General features: G+C 39.4%; 2 protein-coding genes across 14 annotated transcripts in view; one reads left to right on the forward strand and one right to left on the reverse strand.

The window, feature by feature from the left end:
* Positions 1–11,424, reverse strand: part of RALGAPA1 (Ral GTPase activating protein catalytic subunit alpha 1) — a 130,603-nt gene extending 119,179 nt beyond the window's left edge. For all 13 annotated transcript variants that reach the window (XM_072930215.1, XM_002200519.7, XM_012574144.5 and 10 more), the window contains exons 1-2: positions 11,288–11,424; positions 230–340 (exon numbers count right to left, since the gene is read on the reverse strand). In XM_072930215.1, the coding sequence (XP_072786316.1) occupies positions 230–340; positions 11,288–11,393 (217 nt within the window). In that variant the 5' untranslated portion in view covers positions 11,394–11,424. The remainder of the gene's footprint in view (positions 1–229; positions 341–11,287) is intronic.
* On the forward strand, positions 11,278–15,608 carry LOC140684305 (uncharacterized). Its single transcript, XM_072930217.1, has 3 exons — positions 11,278–11,851; positions 14,176–14,286; positions 15,101–15,608. The coding sequence occupies exons 1-3, from the start codon at positions 11,530–11,532 to the stop codon at positions 15,367–15,369; spliced, it is 702 nt and encodes a 233-aa protein (XP_072786318.1). The 5' UTR covers positions 11,278–11,529; the 3' UTR covers positions 15,370–15,608.
* The last annotated feature ends 2,806 nt before the right edge of the window (positions 15,609–18,414 follow it).

An 18,414-nucleotide genomic window follows, 5' to 3' on the forward strand; every position in this document is an offset into this window, starting at 1 on the left:
ACTTTGCAAAAGGGCAAACACAGACATCGGAGAACAAACGCTTTTGCTCACCTCCACTTGAATGCATCTCTCACTGCTCTCCCTTCACTTGCAAAGTTAGTCCTTAGACATATTTCTGCATGGCTAATGTCATTTGTGACCACACAGAGCTTTAGTTTTAGTATCATGCTTTATTTCATAACATAGGCACAAGCATCAAGACAAAAAGAGTTCTGTCTGAAATACTTACCTTTCTGTTTAAGGCCCACTTCAATAGTCACAAAGTTTTCAAAGAACACATAATATATATGTGAAAAATGTAGGTCGAAAAACTGTTTGAGATCAATTGATTCTGCATTGTCTGAAAAATAGAACAAAACATTTATTATATTTATTTCAAATATTCAGAAGAGTCAACCACTACATACCATTATCCAGCAGTAAGAACTGAAGATATTTAGAAGAAAAATTATTGTTTTTAAAATAAATAACTAATTAAAGAAACTACTGAAGTTTTCACTCATTACACTGAGGCTAATGAAATTCAGTATGGCATGCCATAAGTGCCTAGTGAATTTTAAAACAGGAAGCAGCATCTTCTTGCACACCCATTGTCTGCATGACAGTAATGCCAACAAATGCCAGTCACGAACCCTAATTCCATCAGAACTAGCACTGTACAGATTAATCTGGTTTCAGTTGTTAATTTAATAGAAATAAAGTTCATGACACTGCCCAAAGTCTACAACAGAAAGAACATCACAATCTCCAACTGTAATTACTAAGCACAACTAAGCTTACTAAAGAAAGAAGGATGTTAAGTGAGGAACACATCTGCTCTGTAGAAAGATAAACTGGGAGGATGCAAACAGCAGCACTGGATTCCCATTATTGCCTTCTTACTCCCTCCAAGTTCCAAGATGCACTTTACTTTCTAGTCTGGCTCGTTCCCTGACACTCCTTTGATTGTGTGGTCTAGGGAAATCAGAAGATGGGATCTCAGGGATACCCTGAGGCAGAAACATCACTATAAGTATAGGGGAATGTGCTTTCTTGTGTACCCCAGGAAGCTTTCCAGACTCTCTTCCCACAACCCTCTAGATGGTCGTCTGCAAACTCCTGATAAAGAAATACACAGTGATTTATCTAGTTTAATTTTAAAGTGATCACTTTAAACAATCAAGCCTTTAGTACACACTGTCTAGACACTCCCTGTCCTGCTATGCAACTACATAAGACTTGAGAAACTAGGTGGACAAAACAATACCATGGAAGCACAGAGGAACAGGAAGACAGCATTTGAAATGACAAAACGCTCCTCTTTCAGAATACTGATGTGTAACAAACAAAAGCAAAACATGAAGAAAGGTGAGGCAAACAAAACCTTTATATTTATTCACCAGCTGTATACATTGAAACACCCTCTTTCACTGTGTATATATATAGTCTAAAAAGCTCCTTCTAATTTTATATTGGACCAGAGTTTTTAACCCTTTTTAGAATGACATCAGTCTTTATCATCTCCCATGACTGGATGTACAAATAGTAGAGTATAAAGTCAGGAACAATTAACTGAAAGGATGGCCAAAAGCATGGTGTATTTTCAGTTATGCTTTCTTATATAGCTCTAGAGGACTATTAACTCAATTTTGACATAAATTTTGCTAAAAAAGTTTCCAACACAGATTTAATTTTTGCTGTATCACAGCATTCTGCCAACATCTTGCATAATGACTGTAGTAGAGCCAGGGTGCTCTTGGAGCAGATAGTGCTTATATCAGCATCCAAGACCAACCCTTAAGCAAGGCAGCTCAGCAGGAATAAACAGTAGTCCAGAGCAGCAAGCATGTGCCTGACCAAACCCCCGGGTTTGCAGAAACTGCCACACCACCTACAGTTCAGCAGCTGAACTGCTACAGTTCAGAGATGCAAATGTTAAAGGACAACAAAAACTAATTCCACTTCAAACAGGCTGAATGACGATTTTCATTTGCTCAGGGAAATACACACGAAATGGAGCTATGACTAGAGCATAGGCACTACCATTACAACCACTTCCACCCATGGACAGAACCCTAAGTGAGTCCTAGGCTAGGGACAAGAAAATACTGGAAGAAAAATCAAGAGTTTGAGATTGAAGGATTAAAGAAAAAAAAAAAAAGAAAGCAAGGATTGAGGCTTTCAGGAGAAAGAATGGTGACAGAAGATATCTTGTAGTCCATATGTTTATAGGGCTGTACAGGGATTGCATGCAGACAGCAGTGGAATGGTTCTCTCAGTGCAAAGGTGCAGAAAATACTAGTTCTAAATACTAAAGGGATAGGAAGTAGTTAAACAGGGTCTCTTCCAATCAAAACACAGGAATGCTGCATTTTTGCAGGCATGTTAAACGTTTTGTTTCCTGAAACACCTCTCATTCTTCCCTCAGACATGGGTCAACTGAAGCAAACCAACAGAAAAAACACCAAATGCCTAAACCAAATGTATTCTTTTAAACACTCAATCTTAACACAACAGTCAGTAATTTTTGGAGACACTATTCCTAAATTCTTCAGGCAACAAACTGAAGGCTTGTCTACATAACCAGCTGAACAGTGGCCGTCATTTTGCCACATAATTGCATATGCACAGCTGGTACTGTGTTAAGACACTCTGCCTTTCAGTGGAAGGTGAAGCAGAACTTCAGAAGTTTGTCCTTTTAAAATTTTTTTGTTATTTTGTTTTGGATTTATTTAAGAAAAATGTGTCAAACACCTCAAAAAATGCTTGAAGGAGCAGTGGTAGACCTGTATTATTACCACTAATACCCAATAAACATTAAAAGCATACCTTCAAAGTACATTTTTAGCTTGCAAGAGTAGGAGGAGAGTAAAAAATTCCTTGACTTTGCAACTTCTATAGCAAATGCAGTTCACTCTGATTCCTTTCCAAGATCACACTTGATAGCAAAATCAAAAGCAAGTTTTAAAAATTGAAACGAGTTAACAACAACTGTATTCTGTAATAAATACTATTGCTTCAGATAGAAGAAAATATAACATTTTATTTATTGAGAATTTTATTCTTTTATTATGTGAAAATAATACTTTTTTTAAAGCCCAAACTCCTTTTGTTAATGCTGAAAACTAGCTTTCCTCCTAAGGGAGGGAAAGCAGTTGTTCATCTGACAGGTTTGCCACCTACAGCAAAAGGAAACATCTGCTCATGATCAAAGGACACCTATAGTGATTCAGAAAGCTGCTGGTGCAGAAATATGGAACCTTGCATTTGTTGAGCAGTTTGAAAATCATTAGGAATACCATGACATGAATTATGGCAAGAAGGAGAAGGGCAAAAAATAGCAGATACAGCATGGAGATAATTATGTAGACCGTAAGAGGGCTTGATCTGGCCACCTGTACACATCATTCCATTTCACAGCTACCTCTAACACGAGTAATGCATGGAGATAATACTGCTCTCCTTAATTACTGTACCATTAAAACTTCCAGTTACATACTGCTGTTATAGCTTTCTTCCTTAATTAAGGATTTGGGTTTTTTTTCCCTAATGTCTCTAAAATATTCAGTTTACCTCTATCCTTGTCATCAGCTAAACAAACAGCTCTTCAATTTTCATGTCATAACCATTTTCTCCAACACCATCTCACTGTCTCTTCTCTATGCTCTCTCAAAGTATCATGCATGTTGCATAGAGGTAAAAGTAATTTCCTCTACAAGCAGCATATCCTTTTCAGACAGCCCTGAACTGCGAATTGCAGGAAGTTGTTCCTCTGCTTTGGCTACTTAAATATTTTGTCTTTTTAAGAAGAAATACATAGCCTTTTTTTTACGTGATGTGGGATTAAACAGAAATGGACTTTCCTCTACAACTTCCAGTACATTCCTATTTTTAAATTTTAAACAAAAGAACTTTATATTTTTCTACCACAGATCATGTAACACAAACTAATGTACTCCTTGTGTTCTTGCTTCTACGTCCAAACTGGGAGGAGGGAAGGACTCCGAAATAGATCTGGCACCATATGAAGTAGTTGGAAAAGTTCCTCAGAATGTGAAAAACGGGATACTACTGTATTCCAAAGGGAGGTAAAAACTGAAGTTTCTACTATACAAAGCATAGTTTCAGTACACTAAAATCCTGATTTTCAACACTTCATGAAAGCTATTTGTCAAGAAAATGCATTTTCTTCACACTTTACAACAGCAAGAAACATGGATCTTTGCTATTTTTCCCTTAATAATTTTCTGTAATTTAAAAACTGGTACAAATTTGATCTCCATACTAACTCTGTGTTTAACGGTGCTTTTTCAAATTTTGTTTTGCTTTGGCGGGGTTTGTTTTAAGTTTGATATTTTAATTGTTTACCTTTAAAGTTCTGTCCTTTGCAGAAAAGTTCTAGCTTACTTGCTTTATAATATTTTAATTTCACACAGTATTGTGTCTCTTTGTGCTTACATGTCATTTTCTCCTTAAAACAAAACAAACCCTGCCAAAACAGATTTTAGACATATATTTTAACTTTTCTGAAAAGAACTTTCATCAGTTCAAACTGCATTGCTGAAATTTAAGAAAATAGTCTGTATCATTACAGATTAAGCTGTGGCTAATTTTATGTTCTATTTTAAGAGTTTTAGAATGTAACACTATGTGTATATGTAAAACTGTCAGAGCACTTAGTATAATGAAAACATTATCCTGTCTTATTGCAAGACTTACTGGCTCTTGAGTCACTTTCCCTCACCCTTACCAAAACCTGATCTGACAACTGCAGCAAACAATGACCTGGACGATGGCCAGAATTCTGGATCTATTTCTGTAAAGCAGAGGCCTGCTATGGCCTGACACGGTAAGTATCAACCCCTGTAACAAACTGGTGCCACTAGAAAGCAAAGATTTCCATGTCCTCAATGGATAATCAAACTTATTAATTCTTAATTCTCCATGCTGAAAAATTTAAGGGTTTCTTTACAGCAAAACAGTAGAGAGATTTGGTTACATAGGGACTGTCTCGAATAGAAAAGCATGTCACTGAGAAAGGTTAAGTGGAAAACCTCGGCAACTAACTGATGGCTCTGGCATAGTTAACAGACTGTCAAAGTGAAAGAGCCCTGATAACAGACCACAAATGCAAATCTATTACACAAAGGCTTCACATTAGACCTTACTGTTTCAGAGCTAATCAACAGCTATTTAGCAAAACCATTTTTTTTAAAAAGGTAATTTTGTCAAAGAAAATATTCTTGAAGGTTTTGGTATTGAAAAAGGAATATAACTTAAAGAAATCTTCTAATGGACTTCTATTTTGCATTAGACAAGTCTGAACTCCTGATCACAATATTTTAGATACAAATTTAAAAAAAAATCACAAATGAATAAGTAGGTTAACAGTACCAATCATCTGCATACAGACTGGTAGAACACCAGTGCCCTACAGGAATGAGCAGAAGCAGCTGACAGCTTTCCAAGTGAATTCTCTATGGGTGCTTGCAGACTCAGAGTTTCACTTGTAAACTCTTAAGAAATACTTCCACAACTTCCAGAACTTAAGCTTTTATTTAAGCAACTTCAAACACTTCCAGAGCAATGCACATATTTTCATTCCAAACTGTCAAAGCCAAACCCACACAGACCATTCCATTGCAACCAAGTGGTCAGAGCCTCCCTTTTGTCTACCCTGGGGCTTTGATCTGGCTCCAGCCCTCAGCCTTGCAATTCAGCCGCACTGGCCACGGCTGAACTCTGCAAGTCGAGTGTAGCATTAGTCAAAATACTAAAGCAGAGTAAATCTTCCCCCTCTGCTCCTGACCAAAACATAACTTGTTCAGGGCTAAGACAAGAGTGACAGAACATGGAGTCTTTACACTGCATTCAATCCACATCCAGATCCCTGAGTTACATGAGCAGTGACATGTTCTCTGCAGTAAGACTAACCCGGAAAGAAAAAAAAAAATCTACAACTCTTGCAAAAATAAAAAAATCTTTGCACATCTGCCAAAACTCCAGGCAGCTACTTTTGTTGTAGCTCCTCATTTGCTGTCACTTTAACAATGATAAAACATTTTTCATTTATGACTGAAGTTGATGATGTGCAACACCAATGAATGCCATCCAGCTGAAGCATTAGGGCTAACTGCCAGTGAAATAGATTTCTTAAATTAAAATCCCTTTAAACGAATGCAATATCTGTTTAAGTGAATTGTTTAATATTAAACAATATATCAGAACGGATGTCCAATGCAGGCCATTTCATTCTGTTCCATGTAATTTGACTTTTCCCTTTCAAAGACTATTTACATGAGATGTCCAGAGCTAACCAATCACCAAGAATAACAAAACAAAACAATAGTATAAACGCCCTACACTTTAGATACAATGTTTTCTTGCATTTTTCAAGTATTTTCTCCATGGTTCCAGAGATAAGAGTAGTTTTAGATATCAGATGCAAATAAAATAATTCATGAGAAACAATGTATACCTTTTTTTCTGGATTAACAGATTACAAACCTGTAACTTCTACTCTACAAAAAAGTGAAAAAGGAGAGGGGAAAAAAACCCCAACCCAACCAGAAAGCAAGTGTTTTAAGAATTCAGCCCTACAAGAAAATTTTGAACCCATAGATTCATTTGATTTGCTTACACACTGTAGGATGTTAGAGAAATCATTAAATATTTAGAGATTTCAACTTTTAAAAAAATATATACATTTAAAAATTCAGACTGAACCTTCAAATTCAACAGGCTTAGTCAAACACCAACATATTTAATGTCAAAATGAAAAGTCAATATTATTTAAGTAGGACATTATGAAGGGTAACATACCTAGCTGTCTTAATTATTTATAAAATGCTCCAAGCACTGTTTTAGCAAAAGCACATAAAATCCAAGATCTGATATTTGAAAGATTACTAGCACAAACTTTTATAAATTGCCATTTAAAAATCATAGAATTTTAGTTTGATGTTGAAGTCTGATCAAACAGTGCATATATAGATAAGAATAATGCAATATTATTTCCACTTTAATGACCCTAAAAATTGCAATTACCTGGTAATTGACTAGGGATTGCTAATATATATATATATATATGTAGAGATATTTTTTCTGGAAAATCATTGTACAGGCAATACCTGACTCTGTAAGGTACACAGTGTGCCTCCCTTCCATCAGCTAGAGAAGCCTCAGTGATCACACCTGCAGCACTGCAGCCCTTCCTTCCAGCAAGGCCCCGCCAGCAGACCCCAAGGGAATCCTGTTCAACATTGCTGCTCCAGGTTCGGATGCTCCAGCTACCACAGGCACACACACTAAACACACTGTCACAGCATTTCCAGCATACAGGAAGACAAGGCAGCAGAGCAGTTTGCTAAAACCTCAGACATTGACCAAATCAGCACCAGGGAACTGTACAAGACTCTCAGGCACTTCCCAGAACTGAGAAGAAAAAACCAAATGGAGTGGGGTAGGGCAAACACTTTCCTATGGGAAGAAAGAAATATATCTCAAAAGAATAAATTTTATGAAACCAGATAGTTACATTTGCTTCAAGATAGATACTGCAGCAACATAATGATGAAAAGCAGATTACCTTTGCTCACACACTGCTAAAGTCTCAAGATATGAGACTTCAATCTTTACAATTCTTCATAGCATTTCTAAGCAAGAATAATATTTCTTACTACTTAGAGGTCTCCTAAAGGCTTTAACCTCTACTAAAAAAACCTTATACTTGTGACATGCATAAATGTGTCATATATTATTTTACTTTAACAAATAATTTAATAAATTCTGATTTAGTCACCTGAATTTCACAGAATTTTCTCTGGTTCTTGACTTACAAAAAAAGGCTGAATGGAGCCAAACTGAAGCAGATCAGAGAACCAGAGACAGGACACTGGACTGAAGTGGCATAGAGCAGTTATCTACTAAAGAGTTTCAGAAAAAAAATAAAACAGAAAAAACAAAAACCAAACCCAAACTACACGAAATGCATTTTCCCCCCAGCATTCCTATAACTGATCACTAGCCTAGCATTCAAGAGCTTCCCAAGACAAAAATAATTTCTTGTAACTTCAAATTTGGTAGGCCTTAATAGATGCTATTTCCTAGACTTTTTCATATATGTTTACGTATTTTTCACCCTCTGTCCCTATACAAAGGAATTTTAAAGCTTTTAGTGTCTTTCCACATTAGAGTTTTACCCTCATCTGAGTCATTCCCCTATCTAAATCTTCTATACATTGACTATAGCAATGAGACTCCAAAAGCTGCAATGATATTTGATAAAATGGTATGTCACTGCTTCACAAAAGATACAGTATTTTCTATATATTCTTTTGCAGACCGATTTGCATTTTTTACTAAATTTAACCTGAGCTGCCTCCAATGGCAGGATACTTTCCTAAAAGAATACAAATCACTGCACTCTAAGCTATTTTGTAAAAGACATTTAAAAGATTCCATCTAATGTACACTACTCTTAATTTGTTCAAAATAAAAGTCACAGGCCTTTGTGCCATCAATCCATTTAGCTTCATATTAGGTGCTTTATATTGTTCAGTATCTTCTGATCCTTACTAAAAGTGGCATTATACTAATTTAAATATTTTTAGACTATATGGTGCCTGACTTACACTACTGCCTTGGAGGATGCAACTCTCAGTGTTGTACCATAATTAATTTTTTGAGATTTCTCTTTGGCTAGTAAACAGCCAGCAGTCTATACTTCACAAGCAGGCACCTCTATTCGTGACTATTCTATTATTTTGGCTTACTGGAGAACTGCTGCTTTGGGTGCCTTGGTAAAATAGCAGGAAAATGAACTAATACTCCCTTTCCTCGCCTCAAGTCATAACCATGAAACCAAGGCCATACCTGTTTATGGTTGTTGACCAAAGACTAAAATGTACAGGAAAAAAAAAAAAAAAAAAAAAAAAGTCCAATACGCCTGGAAGGCCTACTGAAAGTATTCTAAATTAAAGAACAAGAGAAAATCCTCTCCTTCTCCTGGATGTGAAACTGCAGAAAATTCTCTTCCAGACAGTCTTTCAGTCACCAGTGTGCAGAGGCTAAGAGCAATAAACAAAATAAATAATTTTTCCTTCAGGAAGATGAACTGACCTGAGATTTCTTGCCCTATCCCCTCAGACAGTTTGTTGTCGATGGCTAACACAGCTCCCCTGAACACATGGGAAATATGGCAGTTATTATACTGGGAGAATGGTCACTGAGGACAAAATGGGCAGTATTTCACTGCTCAAGCTGTGGGATGGTGCCGACATCAGAAGCCACCTCAGGAACCAGTCTGTCTTACGTGTCACCTTAATTTTTTTTAATCTGGTTCTGAAGAGTAGTCAAAGAAAGAACTGCAGAAGAAAGGGCACAGAACTTATGTTTTGGAAGCCACTTGAGGCAGCAGAGAAAGGATTAAGGCAAGGAGGTGACCACACCAGAAAACAGACTTCAAATAATCTGCTGTATACTTCTCGTGCCCTACAGTGGGAATATGTATGGAAATACCTTATTCTTCTGCCCTAAAAAAAGGCTTTGTTTTTGTATCTCATGCACCTAAGAATATCTGCATAATGACAAAATCTTGTGGATGTATCCAAAACAGACAAGCTGAAGAGTACTGTTAAATCTTTCCCTAATTACACAGTCACTCACACCCTGTGTTCTCCCAAACTTGGAAAACGGATGTCTGGGAGCTGTGCTTCAACAGCTGAGATACACACAATGGGAGGGGACTAGGACATGAAAACATCCCCAGCAAATTTAGTCTGTCCTACAGCCAGTAAACAGAAACCTTAGATTAGATAAGAATGTCTGCTTGACATAGCTTATGGCTTGCAACTTACAGAAGTCATCCAATTATTAAGAAAGCTGAAGAAACAAAACATTGTAAATAAATTGCAAGCAACATAAATGCAAAATCTAGAACACATCAGATCAAAACCATTTAGAATGTTTTGCAGACTAAAGCAAAATTAGAAATATTCAACATACTTTAGCCAGGAAATCTGAATTCAGAGAGGTACTTAGTTTCTTTAGAATGTTTTTTCCTCTTATGTTTCAACTGAGGAAGTAGCTAAAAACCAACACAGAGCAAGCCACAGCTGGCCCAATAGAGCTAGTTAGGAAGAGTGGGATACTCTGCGTGAGGCAAGGGGATGCATCTGACTTCTGAAGTCACTTAGATAGCTGCACAACTATTCTCCATTTCAAGTCTAGATAATTACTATGTTGCAGAAAATAACTCATGAAGCAGCAGATGGTGCAACATGGGAACACCTGTTCCTTTAAACACCAATACAAAACAAGAGAGCAATAGCCGTTTTCCTTTGAAAGGAAAGAATCCAGCATTGGAGGACAAGATACATAAATACCACCAGACTGTGGGCAGAACCCAAAATAATCCATTCAGCATTCTGTGCTAAACACGGAATGCAATTGCCCTTGACCCAGCCCTGTTCACATGTTGATAAACTGTCAGAAGCAACACACGCATTTGCAGGACTGAAGCGCCCAAAAGATACTCCAGAGCAAGCCTCTTTTTTCAAGGACAGCTTGATGACAATGACTTAGATTTTTACAAACACATGCAACTAACAGATATCTTGAAATGGTTAACTAGGTTTGGTTTTGTTTCCCCCTGTTTTTTTTTTTTTTTTCATTAGGCAATTATGCCGTATAATCACAATTTCTAATTCACTGGTCAGGTTAAATGGCAGTTCACATGGAACTGCGGCCGCCCTTCAGGGCTTGTGTGTCCTCCTTTACCAACAAGCAAACCAAAAGTGTTTTAAATCTGGCTGTATAGAAGCTCATTCACATCTACGCTCGTGAGCACTTACTGCTGTAGCTCTTACCTTGAAAATGTACACAAATATAAATTGTTACTGTAAGACAGGAGTTACAGGCACTATTTGCGTTCGCCAGCCACTTTTATTCATGCGCAGCAACTTAGCACTTTGTGTATTCTACAGCATAATTCATATGGGAAGAACACCACTTTTTCGCCTCCCTGCACAGTTCCCAAAGCAATTCCACCTTCAGATGGAAAGGTCCGTGTCTCAGTACAAAAGCGGCGAGGGAAGCATTCTGCGGGGTCCTGCAGCCCCCGGCACACTGCTGCAGTCTCGCCCGCCATGCCGCGCAGGGGTCTTCCCCCGCTCGCCGGGTGGGTTTTCTCGCCTCGAGTCCGCCTCCTGCCCCAGCGCCCAGCTGCTAATCCCGAATTCCCGGTCTTTCCCACGCCGGGACCCGCGGCCCCGCTGACCCGCTCCCTTCCCCCTCCCGGCCGCCTCACCGATAAGGACGCGGAGGTGCTTGAGTCGGGTGAGTGGGTCCTTGCGGGTGTCCAGCACCTTCTGCGTGGATTTCCGCACGTCCCCGTGCGGCTTCTTGGAAAACATCCCGCCGGGCCCGGCCTCGGGCCCGGCCCCGGCGCCGAGCTCCAGAGGCGGACAGCGGCCTCCGGATCTGCCCGCTCTGGGGCCCCTACATAGCCAGGGGCGGCAGCGCCGCCTCCACCTCCCGACTCGGACTGCGATGCGGCGCGGGCGGCGGGGCGCGGCGTGGAGCCAACTCCCCGCGGGCCGGGGGCCGGGCCGGGCCTGGACTCCCCCTCCTTCCTCCCTCGCTTTCCTCCCGCTGCTTCACGACAGCCGTCAGGTACGACCCCAGGCGTCCCCATGGCAACCGCGTCGCGACGTCACGGCGGCGCTGCCCCGCGCACCTCCGGGGCGCGCCGGGCGCGGCCGCGCCGCCCGCGCTCCCCCGCAGCCCTGGCCGGGCGCGGAGCCGGCGGCGGAGCGGGGCACCTGGGGACCCGCTGCAGGATCCTCTGCGCAGCTCGGCAGCAGTAACTGGGGTAGGAAACTGTGCTTCTGCTGCTTGTAAGCAAAGTGTTAAGTTATCCTATTACACAGCTACTCTGGCTGTACAGAGACACTGCAGTGTAAGGAGGCAGTAAGGAATTAAAATCCAGGTGTGGACCGTATTCACCACGGCAGCGACTCCAAACCTTTTACTCAAGCCTCAGTTGTGCAACCAGCAATGATGTGTCTCATAGTTCTTTCCACACTGATCCTCAAAGTGCTGCAACTCCTCATGCCGAACTCCTGCCCAAAGTTGCTTCTCTCCGATTTCACTGCCTGCGCCTTCAGCTGCAGTGTTGGCATCGAGACCGAACGAACAGGCACGTCTGGGTCCAGCACGAAGGGCTGAGGCATGCTCATTTCTTCTGTGCTCTGTTGGGATGGTTATGTCCCTTCTGCTCCTACAGCAAAGCCAAATGAGCTCAAGAGAACACGTTTGACTCGGTCCCACCATGCACAACCTCACAGCAAAGCCAACAATAGCCAGGAAAATTGATGAGGTGCCGTATCAACTCTTGCTGAGGATTGAGTGACTGGCATTAAAAAAGTCCCAAGTTTCTCCTAAAAGTTTGTTTGCGTTCATGAGGTAGAGAATTCATGGACTTTCCAAAAGTCATCTGCTGTAGTATCATTTAAGATTCTTTCCACTATCTCTTTGCTTGGACTTTTTTAAGCAGTCACTGGTTCTCTGTTTTGGATTGAGGATCACTTCTGTGAGCTAAGAGTCTGATTGGAACAGCTGGAGTTTTTAATATTGGAAATATTTCATTATTTGAGGCTTGTTTTAAAATTCCAAGAATTGTCAACATTTACAGACCTGACACAAAAATAACATAACCCAAGTGTTTAAAATAATGATGAATAACAGTAAATGTTAGAAGCACAAGGGCAGTGGGAACATAGTCAGCAGGGCATCAGTGAGGGACTCAGTGTTGTCTGCCTGCTTATGTGGTCTGCCCCAGAGCATTTCAAATATTCTACCGTCTCTGTAAATGAGATCTGATGATTAGCAATGTTAGGTAATAGCTAGTATTACAGTTATTTAGTTTACTATAACACAATAAGTACATTTTAGCGCTCTAAGATCTGACAATGATACATTGATTTATGTGCTTTGTTTTCTAAATTTCATAAATTCTAAACACAATTCTGCATATTGAAAATCTTTGAGATAGCTTTTCTTTGGATAATTTGCTTGTTTTTTCGTTAATTTTTAGATCTTTAGCTCAAGAGAAGATTAAAAATAATAAAGACATCACTAAAATATCAAATGGCAGGAGGGAGTGGTGTTAACCAAGATAATAATGGCTTCTATAGAAAACCTCCTTGTGCAGGCACACCGGGCAGGAAGGGCATGTTCTGTGCACTGGAAAAGCCTTGATCTTGCAAAGGCTTGACTTTGAAGCATGTGACTTCGGTTCTTTGAATATGCATGAAGGACAAGGTTAGAAAAGAGCAGGATTAGATAGGCAGAGGTTAGGTTCTGCTGCATTGCAGGCTGCTACTACTGTGCCCAATTCTTCGCATTTCCACTCTTAAGAAAGAACTTTTAAAATATTTCTGTCCAGATGCAAGGGTACTGTCATAACTAAGTGTAACTGAACTTTTAGAGGAGTACTGTAGACAATTAAATGCTGCAGAACTTCATTCCCTCCTTCTGTGAGCTGTCATCAAGCCTGAGAGAGTTCAGAAAGCATTTAGATAATACTCTCAGGAACATGGTGTGCCTCTTGGGGATGGTCCTGAGCAGGGCCAGGAGTTGGACTTGATGATCCTGGTGGGTCCCTTCCAACTCAGCAGATTCTGTGATCTCTACAGGGCCCCGTAGGACACTTAAAGTTGTAGGGGGCAATTGGATCACATTCATACCATCAAAAAACTTCTCCCAGTCTATCTAGAATTTATGATTTCCTAAGATTTCAGCTGTTGCCAAATACTTCAGAAAACATACAGGTATTTTTTAATGTATCCTAGAGAGCAAACACCCTTCAGGTGTGGCCTAATTCAACAGTTCAACATGCCAAATGGATAGATTATGTTTTGAATTCTTGGATACACCTACAGATATCTAAGTTTCTGGAATTCTTGCCTTACTAATATTTATGTTACATAAGGGTACGTGATTAAAAGTGAGTTAAAATTACTCAGATTGTCAGTAAGTATTTCCCATCTTTTGGGTAGTTAGTACAGATCTTCAGTGTACACCTTTGAGGTATATGCACTGAAGAGCTATTTGCCCACATGGTCCTTCAAGAGAAGAATAAATTTAAAAGATTTTTTTTAAAAGTGTCACTGCTTCTGATCTTTTCATATTTAGCTTCACAGTGTCCTTCCTATGAGGGTTGTCTTGCTTTTGAGAAAGAAGGCTCTTTAAATTGTGGACCTATGAGTATGTGGCTTTGCCTATGCAGCAGTATTCCTGTTCATTGTACGTAACAAATTTTTATTTAATTTACTTTATGAAAAAGGCCCCCAAAACTAGATATTTAAGTTTGTGTAGTCAAAACCACAGTTCTGTACAATTTAATACTCTAGTGTAACATATTGATATTAGAGATTTTGCTACTTTCACCTAAGCAGTCAAATATCAGGATCCTCTAATATATTTCTAGTGTAATAATAATGGAACAGCTAGCTGTCCCTTCAACAAAATCCTCTTCCTATTAAGATGATGGTTCCCATGATTTCCCACTGCATTTGCAGAACTCTGTATCTCACAGATAAAATCTGGAATTTATGTACTTCTGTGTTTAAGGGAAGGAGCTTTTCAGAGTTTATACTCTGCTTTTGTGTTGTTAGCAGTGTATCAGCATTAATACCTCTGTGTTATACAAAGCCAGAACACTGCAGTCTTTCCAAGCACTGAAGATCACAAGTTTGAATAAATTTTTCCAAGAACTACAGAACTCATGAAGCCAGATTTCCTCCAAATTTGTATTCTAGCCACTGAAAGCCATGAGTCAGCTCCCTTCACAACCATAACCCTTTCTTTTTTTAGTCCTCCCCTACCTGTTCAGGATGAGCAAGAGGCTGGACTTCAGTTAAGTCTTAACTATATGTGTAGTTTATCCCCTCCTCAGGCCAGGGAGAGACCTTCTGTCAAAGGGCCATTGAGTCTCAGGCATGACTGATGAAATTACATCATCCCATTGTGAGAAGCTCTGCCCAGGGGGAGGAGCCAAGCATTCCTACCTAGATAAAAATCTGAGATTTGGAACACCAGGAGGACTTTTTTCCATTAGATTCCCAGAGGAAGACCAGGCCCATCTACACCAGCACTGGACCTTCAGAGGTAAACTACGCCCTTCTACAGGATCACTGCTTCAATAGAATGACATCTGCCAATCCAGGAGGACTGCAGCCACCATTTAATGGGACTGCTGCCAGCACCCTGACCAGTAGGGTGTCAGGTTGTATTCTGACTCTGTCAGTGGTTTTTTTTTATTACTACATTGTTATTTTAATTTTCCTAGTAAAGAACTGTTATTCTTATTCCCATATCTTTGCCTGAGAGTCCCTTAACGTCAAAATTCTAATTTGGAGGGAGGGGGTTTACATTTTCCATTCCAAGAGAGGCTCCTGCCTTCCTTAGCAGACACCTGTCTTTGCAAAACAAGACACTGCCCATTGGACAAAAGCTAAGGGAACACATATCCATCTCTGGGACATTACTAGGTTTTGTTCCAAATGCTGTTTCACAGGACATGAAGAAACTCGGTATCTTTAATACTCATGCTCTCATGTAATATAAGATCAAAATCAGACAATGGCTTCAAAAGTAGCAGGGAGAGTGCAATTGAAAAAAAAAACAAAACAAAACAACAAAACAACAAACCTCAAACCAACCAAATAAACCGCCAAAATCAAGAGACAACCATTACCTAAGTTTTGTTTCCCTAGCATGCTACGACTGTGTCAGCCACGTTCAAAGAACAGAAGGTGTAAAGGGCCTGTCACAACCAGAAACTTTCATACACATGGAAGTTATTTAAAAGTCACCTCCAACTCACAATGTTTGAGTTCTAATGTAAGCACTAGCACCCATATCTGATAGGAAAGACCTTTTGAAATGTGAATACTCTGATACAGTGGAAGTTGCAACAACTTTTCTTTTAACCAAAAGTACTCAAACACGCAACCACCGAGATGTTTTATTTTTCTTTCCCAACTTCTGAAATAGTTTTGCAATATTGACAAATGCACAAAAGAAACCGTGTGCATGTCTGCCAGCTTCTAGGGGAGAGAGAATTTTGTACAGAATTTTGTTCTTTCTATCAAAGGAAACATTTTGCCCCAGTCTCTCCTGTTATGTCACCCACAGGAGGAAAATGGGTATTTTAGAAATAGGTCATATCTCTTTGCGTTTATTTTGATTGGTACAACTTTACACCTTTTGCAGCATGTATCAAAGTATTTTGCCTAAAAAAACCCCATGACCAGAGGAATGAACTTCATCCAATAGCCTTCAAACACACCTCATAACTGGCAGTCCATGACTCCTGCTTTAAATTGCTGCTGATCTTGACTTGCATGCAAATAGTCTTTTCAGAGTTCTTGTGACCTACCTCCTAATATTGCACTTTCAAATTGAGGGTGGAGAATTAGATTTAATAAAGTATCCAATGTATAATTTTTTAGTGATAGAAAGTGAAATAATTTTGTTTGCTAGAGACCAGAGACCCCAGGGCAACCACTTCTTTCTGGCTAATAGGTTGCTCTTCTGTCACCTTTGGAGGACCTCACCCCAACAGCCAGACTTGTGATGACCAGTCCAAGACATGCTACATCTTTGAGATGGGAGAGACTCCAAATGAGAAGTTATTTCCAACTCATTAAGATATAGTGCACTATATTGCACACATGGTAAAAGTTCTTTCCCTGCTTCTCCTTCAAGGTTTCATCTATACCCGTATCCTAATGACTCACATTATATATATATTTCTGGTTTCTCCCTTTACAATCTTCTTCTTGTCAGAAATACTCAGTTACTATGCAACTCTCACTAGAACAAAAGCTGGCAATCGGGTTTATAATCAGAAAGTTAGGATCTGCATTTCAGAGTCTGAAGTGATACATACTGCCTCACTGCCTCCATACCATAAATTAGGTGTAAAATTACAGCTTTCCTTCCTAGCTTTTTCTAAAGGTGTCTAAAACTGGGAAATGAGATACCAACATCTGTACTAGCCAACATTTTATTTATAATAATTGTTATTGCATCCAAATTTTTTCAATACCAGTTTTCCGTTTTGAATTTTTATATGGTTGCCAGTTATCCCTGTTAATGGTCTCTTTCTGATTGCTGGAAAATACCACAAAAAAAAAAAAAAAACCAGCTGTTAATCCCCACCTCCCCATTAAATGCAGAGCTGAGCAGATGAGGATTATGACAATCACCTTCTTAATAGTTATTTTACTCTAATGAAGGGCATAAGTCATGATCCAGAAAAAAAACCAATCACACCTTTATAGGCACATGACACTTACATTTGCTTATATTGATGAAATGGTCATTCCAGAGACTGGTCCTCTGGTAGTTGGCTGGATTCATAAATGTATTTATACACACTAAACAAAAATCTTTGCAAGTCCTCTAACAGACCAGATAGAATTTCATCTTTCCCCACTGCTTCTAGCATTTGCCTCTAGAGATCTGATTAAGATAGGTGTTGTCACTTTATATGTTAAGGGCTTGTAAGTGATCTGATAAATTAGCTTTATAGTATGGAAATAAACTGTAAGCTGCCATAAGCCCTGTGCCCATATGTAGTGCCCAGAAGTACCCTTTGCTCTTATGTTTTCTAGCACTCCATTTGGACAGTCAAGTTAACTTCAACCAGTACTTTTTTTTTTCTCCACACAACAGATTGCTTTAGCTGGGTAATCCCCCCCTCTCCTGGCTATAAACAGAATAGAACCATGTGGAGTTGTGAGGTATTAGAAAAAGTTTCTGTCTTAACTCCTTATCTTGGTTGCTTATTTCAACCAGGGCATGAAAATTTTGATTTCCTTCTGGGTTTTTTTTTAGCTCCTTTAGACCTTGTTCCAACTGTTTGAATAGGAAATTACAATCAAAGGTTTCCTGTTTTCCTGCCATTCCTTTCCCTGCAACTATTTCCAGTAGTTTTGTTTGGTTTGTTTTTTTTTTTTTTTTCTAGTCCAGAACCTTTGAATTCTAGTCCTTTTATCTTTCTAATCCGAAAGGAAACACTTGAATTTGTGATTGTTAGACATTTTTACTTCTGGTTTTGTGTTTTGGGTTTTTTTTCCCCCTTTCTGAATCCCTATGGATATCTTGAAAGAAAATTCAGATCCATCTGATGAAATTTCTAGGTTTTCTTCTGGAATGTCTCCTGATGTTGTTCCAGGCCATCTCCTAGCTCCTTTCAGCCATTTGACTATTAGTCTAACACTTTAACCAGGCTCCCTCAAAAGAATACCAGATTGGGAAAGAAAAAAAAAAAAAAAGTACCTTGGTAACTACTTTGGTCAGTTTTTAAAGTTATGTGAACCAGCACTTGGCCAGGCTTCGAGGACTCACAAGTTTCCTGGGAAA

This window comes from Taeniopygia guttata, chromosome 5, assembly GCF_048771995.1.
Source record: "Taeniopygia guttata chromosome 5, bTaeGut7.mat, whole genome shotgun sequence".
Classification (NCBI taxonomy): Eukaryota; Metazoa; Chordata; class Aves; order Passeriformes; family Estrildidae; genus Taeniopygia; species Taeniopygia guttata.

Excerpts from the sequence above, each read along its gene's own strand:
- LOC140684305 (XM_072930217.1), top strand. The coding sequence starts at position 11,530 with ATGCGGCGCGGGCGGCGGGGCGCGGCGTGGAGCCAACTCCCCGCGGGC. Across the intron at positions 11,852-14,175 it reads GCTCGGCAGCAGTAACTGGG|CTTCACAGTGTCCTTCCTAT; the intron begins GTAGGAAACTGT and ends TTTCATATTTAG. Across the intron at positions 14,287-15,100 it reads CAGCAGTATTCCTGTTCATT|ATTCCCAGAGGAAGACCAGG; the intron begins GTACGTAACAAA and ends TTTTTCCATTAG.